General features: G+C 39.4%; 1 protein-coding gene across 8 annotated transcripts in view; it reads left to right on the top strand.

The window, feature by feature from the left end:
• PARD3B (par-3 family cell polarity regulator beta) overlaps positions 1 to 19,527 on the top strand; it is a 1,156,296-nt gene that overhangs the window by 36,713 nt on the left and 1,100,056 nt on the right. Inside the window, exon 2 of one of the 8 annotated variants that reach the window (XM_037009250.2) lies at positions 7,579 to 7,643. The exons of the other annotated variants lie outside the window; for them this stretch is intronic. Coding sequence (XP_036865145.2) covers positions 7,641 to 7,643 — 3 coding nt within the window. The 5' untranslated portion in view covers positions 7,579 to 7,640. The remainder of the gene's footprint in view (positions 1 to 7,578; positions 7,644 to 19,527) is intronic. 8 annotated transcript variants of the gene reach the window in all.

Genomic DNA, 19,527 nt, shown 5'->3' with positions numbered 1-19,527 from the left:
GGGTATCTTTCCATGCCTGACATAATAGCTAATATTACTGTGCACTCATTTTTCTCTTAAATTTTATACTCCTCCCACCCCCATTTCCACCCTCATGACAATGAATTGAAGTCTAGAGTTTGGAAAAGTAAGAAGTTAATAGTGAATCATTAAGTTCTTTGCTTGTGTTTCCTTGAGTGACTCTTCTCTGAAGTCACTTTGTTACAAGAGATGTATCTAAGTTGACCTACAGAGGTGCAAAGTGAATCCAGTTCTGCTCCTTCCTTGCTCATTCACTCATCAAGCTTGACCTGGAGAGGCTCAGGTAAAAACAGACGCAGGAGCCACCAGGAAGAGTGGAGGGTGTGAACAGTAAAGGGGGGGTAAGGCAGAGCACCATGTTTATGAGCCCCATAGTGGGAAGGGATCCTGCTGGAGGGAGCCAGGAGCACCACAGGCGTCAGTCCTTCATGGTGGAGAGTTTTTTCTCTAGTTTGTTTCATCTTCTGGACTGACATCCAGCTCTTCAAACCCATGTTTTTCCCTTCCTTCCAGAGTGAGTCTCCTGGGTAAACCAGCAAGACGGCTGCCACCACTTTGCTTTCTCAGGAGGGCGCCTCCTCTCCGTTCTCTCTCATGATTCATACCCAGAGCCATTCCCAGGACCCTCTTATTACCTTCTTCTGATACTGATGAGCTTCTGCAGCCTTGCTTCCTTCCTTTTTTCCATCGTCCAACCCTAGCTGATCCGTCACTTGTCACAGAGGTGGCCAGCAGCTTGTGGGATATTGAAAGTACTGTACTGGAAAATCCATAGGAAACATATACAAATCACTCCACTCAGGGGAGCATTTATCATGTCGGGCATCACCTCAGGTTTGAGTGCAGGTTAATGTATACATTTGTACTTCCATGGTGTCATTTTGGAGTACCCGTTTCCTTAAAAATAGTCCCTGTAAGTATTATTCACACCTGATCCTTTAATTTATAGCATATGGCAGGATCATGGCCCCAAGGGGAGTGAATGGGGTTCTGTGAGAAAGGCTGTGACCTTGTCAAACCCTGTAATAAAAATTTGTGTGACACACAGAATGAATGGACTTGGAATAGAAGACATAAATTTGGAAGCAAAAATATCTTTTGTTTAAAATACATTTTTAAACTGCAGTACTCTTACAGAATACATGAAATTCTATCAGAAGAATTTCCAGTTTAAGCAGAAGAGTTATTCTGCTTTGAAAAGCCTTATTTCCTTTGCAAAATATCAGAATGCATATTGTATATAGTTACAAATCCCTAATTCTAATAAAACGCAACCTAATAGATGTATCCTAATACATTTTGTCAAACTATGGGCTATTAAGGACTGAGACACAGGAAGTCTACACTATTTTAAGCCAATCAGTTTAATTAGGGGACAGGCTCGGAGGGACTGAGTGTTGCCTCCTGAGCTCTGAGCTCTGTAGCTGGAGAATTACGTGCTCTGCTCTCATGCAGCGCTGTTCTCTCCTAGGTCACCTAGTCTCCTAGAAGGGGTTTGAGAGTTTGAGTTGTATTTATAAGGAAATTAAGTTGTGTTTTTCTACCTTCTCTATTTTTTATTCCATTGTCATTAAAGCCTTGCTTTGTTGTTGTATGTTCACAAAGGCTTCATGATTACTGTGAAATGGAAGTGTGGAACTTGAATCATTATATGGGTATTTATTTTTAAAAAAAGCCTTCTCACTGGAGAAAGGCAAAGTGGTGGTGAAAAAAAACTATGGTTGAGAAGGGTAGAAAACAGCAACTAGACTAGACATATTGGAGGAGGAGAGGTAGGAGGGGTTCTAGGTCTAACAGTCCATGTCCTGAAAGTTTACTATATTCCAAGTACCGTGTAAGGGCTTTATATGGATTCTCCCATTCAGCCACTGCAAGAACTCACTGCAAGACTGCTCCTGTTCTCATTTTAAGGATGCAAAAACAGAGGCACGTAAAGCTTAGTTATCTTGCCCAAGGTTACAGAGCTACTAAGTCGGAGACTGAATTTGAATCTAGGCAGTTTGGTCGCAGCCTACAGACGTCCTGATGGGAGAAGAAAGAATTGCATCTACCCAAGTTCCAGTCGTCCTTGCTGCAGCTTCCCAACTCTGTGACTGTGGGTAAAGTTATTTAACCCACCTGAGACTGTTCCCCACTTGTAAGTGGGTGTAACAATCCTAACAGTATAGAGTTGTTGAGTTTTAAATAAGGTGAAACATGTAAGTGGTTTGGCCTGTAGAAGGAGCTTGTCTTCTCTTGTTTTCTGAACAGGGGAGGAAGTGGCGGGGTGGGGGTGGTTTGCACCTCTGACCAACCCTGAATGTCCTGGGCATATGAAACACCTCCAAGGATATCTCTGAGCTTTCACATGTTGCTTAAACACATGCCCCACACAACTAGAAACTTCCTAAGGTTTCTTCTTGTTCTACTCTTTGGTGATTCCAAAGTGAAATTTTTACTTTCATAAAGTCATGTCCACCTATTTATGTTCTGCTAAGTGTAGGATTGCCCTCAGAGTAGACTGTCTGCTTATATGGGCACACAGATGCATAAATGTGCTTTCATGGGCGAGCAAGGAATTTTCTCCTAGCACTCTTGACTCCTTTTTCTTAAGGGAAGGTAAGTGTTTACCTCTTTTTATTTTGACTTTCTTTGGATTAGTCTTCTCTTAACTATTAAGAAAGAGGGAAACAAGTGTAGGGGAGACCCTCTTAGGGTCTTTGGGCCTGGGAATTAAACTGATGTTAGGCAGATTAATAGGAGAAAAGCATACAGGTTTCATTTTTTTATACATACATGGGGGCCCTCACAAGAGAATGAAGACCTAAAGAAAGTTTTTATGCCTTTTTAGAGAAAGAAACAATAACATTGTGAAGAATTGGTAAGGCAAAGTGATGTGGGCTAGAGGCAGTAAATTGCGGAGAAATGACTAGGAACATAAGGGTTAGTTTAACAAAGTTTGTTTAGATTTTTCTTGGCCCAGTTCCTCATCTCTGGAGATAGAATGTCTTCCTTTCTCCTGGTATAAGGAGGGCACCTTTCACATGGGAGATTTCTCTCCTGCTTGGCGAAGAGCAAGGAGGGTGAGAGCGTCCTTCTTGCACTTGATGTCTCAGGTGTCTTTAACTCCAAATAATAGGCCAGAGTGTGGGGTGGCATGCTCAGAACTCCTTTGCAAGTTTGAGTAAAAATAGATTGTAGTATCTTTTTTGATTTTTTTTGCTAGTCATTCTGGGATCCCCCAACGGTCTTAAGAGTAAGAGGTGACGCCCAACCTCAAGGTTTCTGTTCTACAGAATGGGTAGGATACACAGATTAGTTGATGGATTTGACGTCGAACCAGGCTTGGATTATGGGGAATCTCTTCCCCACCTTTATCCCTCCCACTCCGTTCTCCTGGATCTCTGTTAGCCATGTCCCTGCCTGCACATAGCTGTGGAAGGAAGGCTTTTATACAGACAGAAAGAGGTGTTTACATAAGTATCTGTGTATCCATACAGATAACATTTGCTTTATTAAAGGCAACCCAGTGTATATCTGTGACATGATTCCTAACATGGTCTAAGGACCACTGAGTGAGAATCCCTTAGGGGTGTTTATTAAATAAAGGTATTCCTGGCCCACCCCAGGTACACTGAATCAGAACCACAGTGCCATTTTTTGTGGTTTTAAAATATTCTTTTCATGGATTGACCAAATTTCACTTTGATGAAAAGCAATAATGCAAACTTACCATTTTATTTAACCTTGCTTAGATCTTGGCACACACATTTTTCAGGGTAATTTTCTCTCGCTTGTCACTACCAGCGAGGGCCTGTTTGCCAGATTTCCCAGTGAGCTCACTGGTGAGCAGCTCTGGGAGTGTGGTGTGGGAGCCAGGGAGACAAGGGAGGGGAGGCCTGCGGAGTGAGGCAAGGCTGGAGCCAGCAGTATGTAGTTCATGGAATTAGATTCAAGGCAGAGGCAGTCTGTACTCAGGAGACCTGAATTCAGCTATCTTAGGGGGCAGAGGGGCAAAATGAGGTTCATATAGGTGGAAGGCAGAAGAGGCAGCAGGCTCTACTGGGAATAGGGTGGGAGTGGAGTTACATGGCTGGACCTTGGCCAGGGACCCTTGGAACTGATTAATCTGAGGCCTTTTCATCAGAGTGTTTATGATATGACATGACTGTTCAGCCACTGAGAATTTGTTTGATAATTAAATATTTAGACATTGAGCATAATGCATTACTTGGATTGAGCATACACACTGCTTGCACACAAAGGGTAAACTTGAAGATAGCTAATTAAGGGCACACAAGTACTGAGAACAAGCTGTTAGTTAATTTGTAAAAAAATGTGCTGTGTTTACTCTAAATTACTATTTTAAAATATTCTAGAAAATAGAAGAATACATAGTACACATTCTAGCTTTCCAGTGCAGTTGTTCCCAAAGTTTGCTGTACCTTGGAACCACTTGGGAATGTTTCAAATAATACTGTTTCTTAGTTCCCGCTCCTACACATTCTGATTGAATTGATATGGAGTATGAACTGGACACTGGCATTTTAAAAGTTATCCAGTCCCTCATTTTTAGATGAGGAAATTCAGGTCTAGATTGTGAAGTTTTCCAAGGTCACATGGTTTAGAACAGAGACAGGATTAAATAAACAAAAGTCTCTGGACTCTTAGCTCACAGTCCAGAAACCACTCCAGGCCTTGCAAACAAAGGGAATTTAAAATAGGGCATTGTTGACATAGATGATGCAAGAGTTGAGGAGGCAAACTGGAGATGGTGAGGCAACTCAGAGGCCAGCAGGAAGCTGCTACATCACCCCTATCGGCTGGAGAGATGAAGGGAGCAAGTGGTGTTTCTGAATTCCAGATGCAGGAGATCTTGGAGGGAGCTGGATCCACGATGGGGGTCAGCTGAGACTAATAGAGGGAGCTGGAGATGCCACTTGAAGCAGAGGAAGCTCCTCTTGGCCCACGCACTGTAGTCTTGCACTGCTACTTCCTATTGGTTCTCTCCAGAGCAGAAGCGCCAGTGGACCTGAGCAAACCTGCAGGTGACCAGCCGTGTGCTGAGATCCTGGTTTTAGAGCCGATATCTGTAATCTTCTCTCATGAAGGAGGGTCTTACAGGAGTTTCTCAGTAAACTGTAGGTGGAAGAGGGAACAGCTTCTTTTTTTTTAATGAATAACCATATTAAAACTGACAGTTTCTTATATCTATTTTCAATAAGTGGTGCAATGAAAAGATTTAATACAGGTGTGTACCTTTTCTTTAATATCCTCTTTCTGTTTCAGTTCAGGCCCACATCTCTGTCCCATTCAACATGTTTATATTTTGCAGCCTTTATATTTAAAATATGTGTAGATTTAAATAGACCCCTTGGTAATCTTACCTGTGCTAAATCTTAAACATTCTTTTGAGAACTAGTTACTTCCAGATATATCAACTAATGCCTGATGATCCCACCTATGTATATGAAATGATGGATTTTGCCTTACCTGTCATTTCATGGCATTTTTAAAGAAAAATGGTATCATAGAACACTGCATTTTATTTGTTCTGCCTGACAGGCCAACTACTTTGCACCCAGCGGAGCTCAGCCCTGCCATCCTGCTGCCCTAACAGTAGCTCCCCTGTACAGCGCAGCCTTCTTGAGACTTGGATAATGAGTCCAGTGTCATAAAGGGGGCTTTATTAAATACAATACCATATTTTCTTTCTAATGCTATTTGGGTTAATTCCATTATCAGTGCATACCTGATACTCTTTAAACCAATAGAGGTAGCAAAGGGACTTCAGCCAGTGATACAAAAGGTGGTGAGGATATTTTCAACTGAGTGCTCCTACCCTGGCTTCCCCATTGGTGTTTGGTGTTTCTGTAGGTCATGATCCTAAAACCTGTGTCCATTTTAACCTATCTCACTGAACTGCTGTGAGAGGAATTAAATAGCAGGCTTGCCCTTGTTTTGAGAATGAGCTGCCTAAAAACTAAGAGCTTAAATGCTGCCCTAAGGCTACCAGCAAGGGAGGGGCAGAGGCAGGGTTAGAATTGGTTCCTAATTTCCTGCGTTTTGCTGGAATTGCCAGTTCCAGGTTCTGGTAGTGTGTTCTGACTTTATTTTCCATCAGAATTAATCTGCGGTTGATGATACCTTTCACAATCAAAAAGAACATGCGGGCCTGGAATTTATGACTTCCCCAAAGCTACTTTCCAACATATCCATAAGGAAGTTTTGCCCAGGAGGCAGATCTTTACAAGTTTATTATCCTTTAGTTAATTGGACTGTTTTTAGTGTTTGGGAGATTGTATATTTTAACATAGCAATGGATGATTGATAGCAAATATTAAATATAGCAAATAACAAACTCTGTGAACATTTTCTACCATTACCTATTTTTAAAAATACAGGTGACTAATGCCGATGAATGTGGCAAGCTCTTATGATTATTTTACTTGTATTGTCCATTCCTAACACAGAAATTGGCATCTAGAGGATGTAACAGTCTGTTCCTGGGATGTATAGGGGTGCTGGGTAATGGAACCAAACCAAACCTCCAGACTGTATTATATAATTGCAATATAAAAGTGGAGTGGAAACATTTAGTTTTAGGAAGCTACTGACTTTCCATGTCTTGTACAATTGTCCGTGTGTGTGTACATGTAATTTTTTTAAACACTAGGAGCTATGCCAAAGGTGCTGTGGAGGATTTGCCAGTAAGATAGAGAATACATAACTTATATGGAAAAGCCAGAAAGCTTTTATAAGAGAGATGTTTATAGGATAAATCTTCTCTTTTACAGGACATAAGGAAGATAAAAAGCTATTTTATTATGGTTAATTCTGCTTGGATTACCGCATTATTTAAAACTGAGAGAATCTCTAAAAAATTGAATTTTCTATTTTCCATCTACCTTAATTACTTTTTAGGGGGCTTTTATTCATTGTAGGCAATGAACTGTCCACAGATAAATGGAATTGTTGATAGACACGTTCATTTTGGAGCTCTTCTATAATCGAATATATATAATCTATACAATTTTTCTGTAATGTCAAGTATTTAGATTGCTCTATGAGGTCAATTAAATACAAGAAGGAGCTTTTTATGCTCTGGATTGAAAGCAAAGGAAGCCACTTCACTGATTCTAAATTTGTTTTGCAAAGTCCCGAGTTACTAAGATTAAGTTCATCCAGCTTAAACATAATCAATTGCATTCTGTTTGCTCTGAAGGAGAAAAGCAGCTCCTGTGCCATCCCCATTGGCTTTTTATTTTCTCATATAACTTTCATAATGCCAGTCTGAGGGAAGGTGTACATTAGAATTATTGTGGTGTTGATCGAAGTAGGAAAAACAGCCTACTGTAACAAGTCACGGGATCTGACTTCAGAACCCAAACCAGTTGCTTCTCATGTTGCTGTGTCGATGTCGGTGAACTGGACCTAGACGCTCTCGGTCACGTCAGATGTGGAATTCTTTCATGAGAACAAGCTACGCAATGTGTGGGGGTTACAGGAGCCCATTTATCATATACATAATGAAATAAAACTGGCCTCTAATAACACATTGGTTTTTTTTTTTTTTAGTATTGAGGATGTTGGAACTTCTGAAGTAAGCAGGTAACCTGTATGTCTAATTCAAGGGCTGAATGGTAAGAGCCCCTCTGAGGGTTTTTTCACTTTGGTTCCTGTAGAAACTTTCATCCCCCAGTATCTGAAATGCAGTTATTTCCACCAGGCTTTCAGTTTCTCTTATGGTTTTCAAAAGCACTACATCATTATATTTGGGGACTTTATTTACTTTGCATAATTGTTCCTAATCTTTATTTTCAAATTAAATCTTATTCTAGAATACTTAAGTGAAAGGTACTTTGCTTTTTCTTTTTATATTTGGAATACATCACTTAAAATAGCTTCCTGAGTTTACTTTAAAAATGAATAGATTCAAAGAAAGTTTCTATTCCCCTCTTCCCCCAAATGAAGAACAGTCCCTAGAGAAAGATTTTCTTTTCTTTTTTAAACCAGAATCATGATATTTAAAATTGGAAATTATCTGTATCAGTTCCCCTTTGATGCAGAAGTCTTGATATGCTATGGTTTCTGGAGGACACAGGGCAGGGATATCTCTACTTGAATATAAAAATCCCCTGTTCCTTCAATATCTTTCCTAGAATGTGGTTTCTAGATGGCTCATGACCTTGGTTTATTCTCTCTCTCAAGTTCTGGGTGCCACCTTAAAACAAAAACAAAAACTTAACATTTAAAAATTGTAATCACATCTGCTAAGACCAGATAGGTTTATGAAGGCTCACTGGGCTGCTTAGGGAAAACCCTTGTCTGATTGGGGGCTTGACTGAAGCAAGACTGATGGAGGCTTTTGACAGGACTCTCTGCCCTCAGGGAGTTGCATGTAGCTGGGACAGTAGCACATACTCATTTGGTATAATCAGGGCGCAATATGAGAGGTTCTGCCATTTGGTCATTAGGTGGTAAAACATGTAAAAATGTAAATGCTAGAAGCAGAGTGTTTGGGAGATATCCACAGGAAAGGAGGAGCAGAGCTGAACCTTGACAGATAGGGAGCAGAGGCCTTGATGTTGCAGCAGATTTGCAAGGGGACCGATCTGATTTAGCAGTATTCCTGGAGGGATAAATAAAATAGGACTGACTACCATGAGGCTTCAAATGCCACTGTGCTGACTTTGAACTTGACATTGAAGGAATGGGCAGTCAGTGTATCACTGGTGTAACTGAATAAAGGCAATACTTTTATCAGTATTAATCTGTTTGGGTTGTTTAGAATGACCTGCCATGGGAAGAGAATAGAATCTAGAAGACCAGATATAGCTATTGCTCAGAGTTCTAGGCACTGACTCATGTTTGATTGTACCAGAGAGGTCCAGCTTAGGGTGGATGGATTACAAAGGAAGAAATTAAGGTAGGAAGACTCAAAAGGATTGTTGGAAATAGTCAATGACAGAACTTGTATCTCAGATGATCATGATTTTTTTATGTAGGTGGTAGGGAGTATATTGGTGCAATTGACAGAATGGGAGAATGGGAAAGAGAATTATTTTGTTTGATATTTCAGCTCTGAATGTGGACATTTACTAGCTGTGTGCTCTGGGGCAAATCAACTTCTCTGTGTCATATTCTTCATGGAGAAAATAGGCATGTGATCTACCTACCCTTATGATTATGGTAAGGCCCAAATAGAATAATGAGAGAGAGAGAGAGAAAGGGAGGAACAGACCCATCTTCTGCCCTTTGGCCAAAGTCATCTTTCTAAAAATGAATCTGGTGAATTCTCTACTCAAAATGTTGGCTACTCTTGTTTCTAACTGTCCCCAGCATGAAACTCTACCCTGAGCAAGTCCTAATGGTCCTTCACATTCTGGCCCCACCAAAATTTTAAATAATGTTCAGTATGTGATTTTTTTAATACCCACTATTTGGCAGGCAGTGAGCTGAGCTCTGACAATATCTGACATAGAGCTTTAGCCATGCTTAGTTACCCTTGGCAATTTCTCAAACATGGGAAAATAGGGGTGAGGGAAGGGGACTGGTATGGTACCGTGGAAGGAGGAAGGAATACTAAGTCTAGGACTCTTCCAGACAAGTGTATGTAGTGCAAGTATACAGCTTATTATTCAGATGGAGCCACTTTAAGGAGTAAAAGGGGGTGCTGTTAATAATTATGCCTGGACCACAGGCATAAACTGGGACTGTCCTAGGCATATCAGGATGGCCTAGGCAGAGAGCTTCCTTCCGCTGTGGTCACAACACCGTAGCAAGGCCGTTCCTCGCTCTCATTGTCTTGTGAGCTGTCTGTGCTCCTACGGTGAGAGGCTGCTCTTTGGGATGGGTGCGAGGTCCAGCTCTGCAGAATAGCCTCCTTAGTGAGAATGGGAGGACTGTGGGCTGGGTGTGGAGCTGAGATAGGTACCCTCGCCCAGCTCAAGAATGGCAGCAGCTTTCCAGCTGGGTGGGCAGTGAACCCAACACGGTGTCACGTTTCAACAGTAAGTCTTGGACCCCATGGGCTGAGAGGACAGGGAGGCAGGAATTTGCTTCTTGAGAATCAGAGCCCTGGTTCCTAGTTTACCAATGAACAACTGCTATCCAGGGCCGTCTCTTCCCTTCCCCGTCTCACTGCAACTAGGAAGAATTCTTGAGGAAGTGTTGGTGAGAATACGACTCAAATGGACTCCCTGGCTTATGGATGCTTTAGTTTATCCTTGTTGACATGGGTGCTGATGCTCCATCACTAAAGTCCCTTGCCTTACTCTCTGCTGGGCTATGGATGGTGAGGTTCAGGCTTTCACTGCCAGGGTAAGGAGCAAGGCGCTGGCGACGTGCCATGAAGAAACCTCTCTCTTGTAGCTGTTCTAGTCACAAGAGAGATGTTGCTCATGGTCAGAAGATGACTATGGACTCTCTTCAGGAAATGCTCCTCAGCCCTTCAGTCTTTTTTATAAACTGTCCAAATTTGTGACCATCTATGTGTATAGAAATACCTCTCATTAAAGTAGAATCAGTCAAATATCTGCTCTTTAGTTCTTAGGAAGGCCTGAATCACTATTATTTCTGCCCTAAAGCTGACAAGAACAATGATTATAGGTGTTTTCAAATTATATATGCAACATAAAATAGGGGTTTGTTTTAAAGATTGGCAGTGAGACTGTTCTATATTGTGGTTTTCTTCAGCATTTTGGAATAAATTTAATATTTCCATTTGGGGTTCAATAACTTAAATGGGGAGAAATTGCAATTTTAATAATAAGCACAGGTTAATTACCTGCTTTGTCTTTTATATTAAAATGAATGTTGCAATTACTATGTATTAATACCTGGTAAACTAAGTTTGTTTTTCATTTGAGACTAAAAAAGGATTACTTCTAAGCAGGCACACAATGTATCCTGGTAAATAAAATCTAAGTGTGCATGTATATGTTTATTATGAAGCCATCTTATGAATGCACCAAATGGAAAGAGAAGGAAGCAGATTGTCTTGTACTGTGGAGCTGACAGAATGTTTATTAATGGCCATGGATTTGAAATGAGCATCTTACTAAATGGAAGTCTTGGGCCAGCCTCTGACCCTTTTGTCTTAAAGGTTTGAGAACAGATAATATGAAAGAATACCAGCTTTTTTCCAGATGGCTGCATGCCTGATGTTCCTTTATGTTTAGCTGTCATTCAAATATGAATGCCCAGTGATTATAAGTGTCTCTTTCTCTTCTCTGAACTGAAATGAAACCTTTTATGCATTGTGTGTTAAAACAGATTAACTGTTTGGCTCATCAGCAGGGAAATTAGAACAATAGCTGCCAACTCAATGGTACAGGAAAAGAATGTCCTTTGGGGCTTAGGGGCTAAGATTCATAAGCAAATGGTGTGTCCAAGTGTCAGGCTTGGGAAAGATGGGTGTTATAAAAATAATTCTCCTGAATTTTAATTTTGTAATTGCATCTGGATGAGAGTAGTCATCTCTAAGAAGCATGCAGGATTTGGATAAAATTTCCCTAACTTTTATATACTTTTTAGTTGGCCCATCATTAATTTCTGCAACATGAATTAAAAATGATGTATTCACATGTAATGACATGTGCTTAATCATGAAGCCATAATGCAAAATTACTCTCTAAGTTTTCCTACCTTTTAGTGTGCTAAAATTGTTTTTAAAAGTATGTATATTTGATAAGATACACATAATGGATAATTTCAATATCGTTTTTTTTCTACCAATACTTGCAGTTTTGTGATCTGAAAAGCAAGTAAGGTAGACAATTATCATTTAGGTGTGGTTGAAATGTAGACCTGCTTAGAGGGCAAGGGGGCAACTGGTGACCTCTCAGTGACCTCTAAAGGAGATGCAATGTAGGAGATGGCTGGAGGCCAAGGGTCTGAGGGTACCAACCGTGTCCATTTTAGGAAGCTAGAGTACTTTGAAACTGCTGTATTCTCAGCAGTGAGTACAAAGGTGGCTCTCATTTTCCTTGGAAATCCATAAAATGAGTTAAGTACAATATTTTTATGATCTAGTAGAAAAGAGCATGTCTGATCCATTTATTTAATTCCTATTTAAAATGATTATTTTTGTAATAAAAGGTTTGTTTTTCCGGTGGTAGTCATTCTTCATGGAAAAGTATACAACAAAACTTGATATTAAACTGTTGTTTTAACAGCAATTGTGTTCTTTAAAACAGCTAATGATGAAAATAAGCTTAAATAAAAAAATCAGCTAGTCCACTTTGGTTAACTTGTCTTCATAGAATATTTTTTATGTTTTTAATTTCTGACTTTATGTAACTTTTTTAATGATTTATGCCCAGTTTTACAGCAGCTTCATTGAGAGGTAATTTATATATCATGCAGTTCATCCATTCAAAAGGTACAATTCAGTGACATTTTGTGTATTCGTAGAGTTGTTTTTCTATTGTCATAATCAATTTTAGAGTATTTTCATTACTCCCCAAGGAAATTCCATTCCCCTTACATTTCATCCCCTAGTCCCTTTAGCCACTGGCAACCCCTAGCCTGTTTTCTGTCTCCATAGATTTGCCAATTTTCGACATTTCACATGAATGGAATCAGAACCAATATGTGATTCTTTATGATTGCCTTCTTTCACTTGATGTAATATTTTCAAAATTCATCTGTGTTGTAATGTGTCAGTACTCATTTCTTTTTATGGATGAACATACTCTATTGTATATATTTATATATACTACATACGATACATTTTGTTATCCATTCATCTTTTGAGAGACACTATTTGGCCTCATTTAATTTTTCTAGGTAAATACTGAGTAGAGCAGGGAGTGATCTCATTGGCTAGAAAAATCAGAATCAGAAATGACTTGGACCACTTCTGATCAACAAGGTCAAACTTGATCTCATCTCATGTGTATCTTAGAAATGCAGAACTTGGGCTGGTTCTCAAATATCTTTCTGCTTACACACTGCTCTACTTTCTGCCTTTATTTCCCATATCTCCCTTTTTAAAAAATTTTGTTATCATTAATCTACAATGCTGAACATTATGTTTACTAGGCTCGCCCCTTGACCAAGTCCCCCCCACAATCTCCATTACAGTCACTGTCCATCAGCGTAGTAAGATGCTGTAGAATCACTACTTGTCTTCTCTGTGTTGTACAGCCCTCCTCATGCCCCCCTCCCCACATTATACACACTAATTGTAATGCCCCCTTTCTTTTTTCCTGCCCTTATCCCTTCCTTCCTACCCATCCTCCCCAGTCCCTTTCCCGTTGGTAACTGTCCATTCTTGGGTTCTGTGATTCTGCTGCTGTTTTGTTCCTTCAATTTTTCTTTGTTCTTATACTTCAAATATGAGTGAAATCATTTGGTACTTGTCTTTCTCCACCTGGCTTATTTCACTGAGCATAATACCCACTAGCTCCGTCCATGTTGTTGCAAATGGTAGGATCTGTTTTCTTCTTATGACTGAATAATATTCCATTGTGTATATGTACCACATCTTCTTTATCCATTCATGTACTGATGGACACTTAGGTTGCTTCCATTTCTCGGCTATTGTAAATAGTGCAGCGATAAACATAGGGGTGCATCTGTCTTTTTCAAACTGGGCTGCTGCATTCTTAGGATAAATTCCTAGAAGTGGAATTCCTGGGTCAAATGGTATTTCTATTTTGAGCATTTTGAGGAAACTGCATACTGCTTTCCACAATGGTTGAACTAATTTACGTTCCCACCAGCGGTGTAGGTGGGCTCCCTTTTCTCCACAACCTTGCCAACATTTGTCGTTGTTTGTCTTTTGGATGGTGGTGATCCTTACTGGTGTGAGGTGATATCTCATTGTGGTTTTAATTTGCATTTCTCTGATGACCAGCGAGCGATGTGGAGCATCTTTTCATGTGTCTGTTGGCCATCTGAATTTCTTCTTTGGAGAACTGTCTGTTCAGCTCCTCTGCCCATTTTTTAATTGGATTATTTGCTTTTTGTTTGTTGAGGTGTGTGAGCTCTTTATATATTTTGGATGTCAACCCTTTATTGGATCTGTCATTTATGAATATATTCTCCCATACTGTAGGGTACCTTTCTGTTCTATTCATGGTGTCCTTTGCTGTACAGAAGCTTTTCAGCTTGATATAGTCCCACTTGTTCATTTTTTGCTTTTGTTTCCGTTGCCTGGGGAGATATATTCATGAAGAAGTTGCTTGTGTTATGTCCAAGAGATTTTTGCCTATGTTTTTTTCTAAGAGTTTTATGTTTTCATGACTTACATTCACGTCTTTGATCTATTTCGCATTTACTTTTGTGTTTGGGGTTAGACTGTGATACAGTTTCATTCTGTTACATGTAGCTGTCCAGTTTTGCCAGCACTATCTGTTGAAGAGACTGTCATTTCCCCGTTGTATGTCCATGGCTCCTCTATCATATGTTAATTGACCATATATGTTTGGGTTAATGTTTGGAGTCTCTATTCTGTTCCACTGTTCTGTAGGTCTGTTCTTGTGCCAGTTCCAAACTGTCTTGATTACTGAGGCTTTGTAGTAGAGCTTGAAGTTGGGGAGTGAGATCCCCATATCTCCCTCCTTTTAACAAGGGCCAGCACACTGTAAAACTTTAGTGGTGGCATCTAAATATTTCAGTGTGAAAATGGCCCTACTGAAAATTTTCATTAAGGAATTCATCAATAGTGTTTTGACTGTTCCTGTGTATACAAAATTCTGCCTTAAGTAGCAATATTAATTGTGATTATGACACTCTAAGATATCACAAGGTGGTCCCATCACATTTGCCTCTAAAACAGAAGTCCTGAATTGAATACATGGAAAGGAGTTTAAGGAATTAAGGCAGATAAATGTTAAAAGGACTTTGTGAGAATATTTTCATTAACACATGGGGATAAGGTCAAATGCTGGTGCCAGAAGATTCCAGTCTCTGCTCAGGTCTGCACACCTTACTAAGTCATTTTTTTACTCTTTCACTCATTACCAAGTCTTCTCATGCATTTCAGTAAATACAATGTCTTTTTATAATAACACCTATCTGGAATATTGAGAAATAAACAGTGCATCGGGCTTCTCTATAGAGTTTACCCACTTAAATTCTCAAAATAACAGCAAAGAATTAAGATGGTCATTGCTCTAAAAAGGATGTGAAAAGAACTCAGAGAAGGTAACAGTAGTCACCATGTGTGGAGAACATGCTGTGTTCAGGTACATATGTGCTAAAGCCTTACACAGATTTAATCCTTACAAGTATCCTTTGAGTAGGGAATCTTATCTCCATCTTACAGGGGAAGAAGTCAGAGGTAAGTTATTTTGTCCAACATCAGACATCAAGCCAGTGGTGGAGCCAGACTATACCTAGGCCGTGGAACTCCAGAACCCGTGCTTCAGATCCCAGTGCTGAACTGCACCTGCAGAACTTGAATTCCTAATCAGCCTTTCCTGTCACCACTAAGTTCCATAAATGTGCTTCCAGAGAGAAAAGCAATGTTTTTCCTCCCTTTCTTTTAGATAGCTCTATGGCTGGTGGTTTTATTCTCTTACTTATAAAAAGAGTACATACTCATTGGAGAAAAAGTCAGAAACAGTATAAAGAACAAATTAAAACATTTTGAAATCCTGCAATGCAGTATTAAAGAAAATAGTGGTCTCAGATATTAAGGTGATTGCAAGGAATTTGACCAAGTGTCTTCCTTCAGTTCCTTTCATTATCACTGTCTTTAAATGCAAAAATCTGAATGTTGCTTGCAGTGACCTGGCTAGAGCCAAGTCTGTTCCTTAGGGTCATGAGTCTACCACATAGAAACCACTTCTAAGAAAATCCTGGAGTTGTTTGCAAGTTTATCTTTTGTTGCACAGGTTGCTCATATGCTGCATCAGTTCAGAAAGTCCTGTTTGACCCTTAGCTTACCTGAATTCTACCTTGGAGACATGGAAGTTTCTTTCTGTAGGAGAATTCATCAGAATGCCTGCTTGAGATGCCAAGAAGATACTGCCCTCTTCTGCAGTCTCCCAAACAGCAAAGTCTAGTGTGTCCCATCCCATCCCCTGCTCCTCCCTGACCCAGAGTGGGAACTCTCCTCTTTCTCAGTCATTGATGGTGGGCCACGATGAGGCTAAGCAATGAACAGATGGAAAACTGAGATGGAGTCAGTGCTTTGGCAGGGATGGGCACCACAGGGGCTAGTGTGTTGAAGACAGTGGTTGATGGTTTGACTCTTGCCCCATCTCCCGCATGCTTATGGAACTATTGCCTGTTTGTGGAACGTTGGCTGTGGGGATGAGGGGGCATGGAAGGAAGAAGCTGGGTGGGAAGCAATAGTTTATAGAATATCAAAGCACTATCGCTGCATATTGAGATGTGGAACACATATATTTCATCCAACTGAAAGAAAGGATTTTGTAAGGTCTTTTATCATTTTGGGGCTAAGCAGACAAAGTTTTAGGGAGTCAAGTATCTTTGTGTAAAGCCACAGGGTAAAATAAGGATATATTTCAAACATTTCATTTGTTCTTGCTTTGTCTTAAATTTTATAGTAATTAATTAGAACCCTGGTCAAAATTGAGACTCAATTTTATTTTTAAGGGAAATGAGAGATTGTTGTGCTGTTGGGCTCAATTTGAGTCCCCCAGGAAACAAAGAAATAAGATTTTATTTATTCATTCAGCAAATAATTTTTTTTTTGAGCCACTGATTATTTGCAGGTGCTATGCTAGATGCTGGGAACAAGACGTGCTCTGCTGTCATGGAGCTCTGACTACTGGGTATAAAGACAATTCAATAAAAACAATACAGCACTATAATGAGTCTTGCAATGATTTTTTAAAATAGAGAATGCATTTCATAAATAATTACATTTAGAATTATGAAATCAGATAAAGAAGCATAATGTCCTTGGTTTCTATTGTCTAATAACTATTCTTTCCTCCTTTTTCATTTTAAAAATAATTTATTTTAGAAAATTTCAAACTTCCACAAATATAGACTAGATTCTGGGTCCCCCACCCTCATCCCCCAGCCCCTACAGTTATCAACCACTGGCCGATGTGGTCCCCTCTTCCTTCTTTTTCTACCTATTTTGTTCCTTCTTGTTTTTCCTTTTTAGGCATGATGAAAGTCTTAGAGCAGGGCTTCCTGTGTGATAAGGAGACTATTGAACATTATTTTGCAAGTAACTTCTTGTATCTTTTTTATCTTGCATCTGGAAACAAAGAACGCAAGACGTGGCTTTTTTGGGGGGTGGGTTGTTTAGCAGAAAGACAATAAAATGGTTATTTGACTTCTCTGTTCAAGGATGAGTCCTACTGCTCATAAAGGACCTGCCTTTTGCAGGCTTCAGAGGTTTAGAGGTTTGTTTGCTTGGTGGAAAAGTATATGGATTATTGGTGTAAAAAAAAAAACCCAAACAAACCCCAAATGTAGAATTCCCTCAAAATCTTTTAAGTAAGCAAAGCTTTGCAAGAAAAATTTGGAACACTTGTATTTATAGTTATGTATGTGTAAAGGCAGCAATTTCAGGCTTTTAAGGAATTAAGCTGGCTGGAGAATTAGGTATGGGAAATTAACCTGCCTAATTCATTGCTGGATTTTTGTGGGGCTCTGTGATTATGTGTGCTGAGGACACTATTGCATACAACTATTAATGCTTCCACAACTCACTTCTGAGATAGAAAGTTTTTTCATGTGGCATAGACTGTGTCAGGTTTTCTTCTGTTACAGACCTGCACCATTGATACCTATTGGATAAATAAGAGGTCCCATGAATAAATCCACACTAATAAATATGGCTCCTTAAAAGCCTCCCAGGTATAGTTGTGTTGTTTTTGCTGTTGAGAGCCTTCCTGAAAATGCTGTTGTTTTTTTTTTTAACCTTATCTCTCCAGGCAAGGTTTAAGGGAAGGTAAAGAAAAATCAGTACAGGTGATGTCAACTTAAACCTGGAATTTGGCGGGAAGGCAGTTGTTTGCATAGGATTACACTGCTAACGTGTGTGAATGTGCTCTACAAACTCATTTCAGGTTTTTAAACATCTCTCACTTAGAGAAGGAGAACAGGTAATACTGACTCTTTTCTACTCTTGAGTAAATAGTCCTAGATGGGCCAGTGAGTGGTGAGCTGGGACTGGAACTCAAGTCGTCACTGTTGTTAGCACGCATTGCTGCTCAAAGGAGAGTCTGGCACAGTGTAGGTGCTCAGGAATTGTTTGAATGAATGGAGTGGAAATATTCAAAATCAACTCTTCCTAGAGTACACCTGGTATTACAGAGATCATGGACAAATAAGTTAGGATATGTTAGTCTTTGGTAGAATCACTAAGTTTTGAGTATATTTTGCAGGCAAAGAAGTCACTTTACTTTTGCTTAATACAGTGCATAGAACCATATGAGTGTGGTGCTTTCTTTTTACAGCATGTCTGTGAATGTCCCACAGAATTACTGTTACGTGTAAGAGCCTTTTGGAAGTAGTTTTCTGAAGATTTGACATTTATTGGGTAGGACCACCAGATAAAAAATTAAGCTCAGATCTTGGCCTTCTGCTTTTGTCTTATATTCATTTCTTTAGTTCTCATTGCGAAGCCTCAATGATCATCTCAATCTTGGTGATTTGGACTTTACATTTTCTATCGCTACCTATTTCCTGAGTTATTCTTTGTGCATTAAAACAGTCTTTTTCTTATAAGAATAATGCATGTTAAGGTTGGAGAACTTGAAAATATATGTGAACCATATAATGCTACCTACAATCCACTATCAGAGATAACTTAAGTATTTATGTCTTGTTGTATATATCTTTTATAGCTCAGACTGTGGAGCTAGATTACCTGGGTTCAAATCCTGGCTCTTTCACTCACTGGCTGTGTAACTTTGGGCAACGTATTGAGCCTTCTACCTCTTTTTCCTCATTTCTAATATAGGGGTAATAATAATGCCCATATAATGGGGTTGTTAGGAGGAATAAATGAAGTAATATTTATAAAATTCTTAGTAACTGGCACATAGAATTTCTGTGTGCTAACTTAAAAAAATACGTGTGTATATGGGTGTAGAATATTACATTGTATGCAAACATCCTGAATTATTTAAGCAGTACATCACTGTTGGATATTGACATTGTTACAGATTTTTCATGATAATGAATAGTTTGTTGTAAACATCTTTCCCTCAGATTTTTGAGTATTCCTCATTATATCTTTAGGTTAATTCCTTAATTGGAACTACTGGATCAATGGATGTGCATGTTTTTAAAACATTAATACAGTCTTCCTATAGAATTTGGTAAGAGAGCCAGTCAGTGCTACTCTCAGCCATGTTTGACAATGCTATCTTTTTTTATTATCAATATGAAGAGTAAAGCATTTTCTCATTAAAAAAACGATATTAATGAAGTGATTTTCTTCCTGCCATATGGATGTATTGGCCACTTGTGCTTCCCCTTTGGATGTGGCTGTTTAAAACGTAAAAGGAAAAAGTGGACAAAGGGCAATTTTTTTCTTTTCGTGAGAATCCTTTCTATATAAAGTATTTTAATCCCTTGTCT

The sequence above is a fragment of the Manis javanica genome, chromosome 12 (genome assembly GCF_040802235.1).
Source record: "Manis javanica isolate MJ-LG chromosome 12, MJ_LKY, whole genome shotgun sequence".
NCBI classification, from domain to species: Eukaryota; Metazoa; Chordata; class Mammalia; order Pholidota; family Manidae; genus Manis; species Manis javanica.
This window is presented reverse-complemented; position numbering and strand designations above follow the sequence as displayed.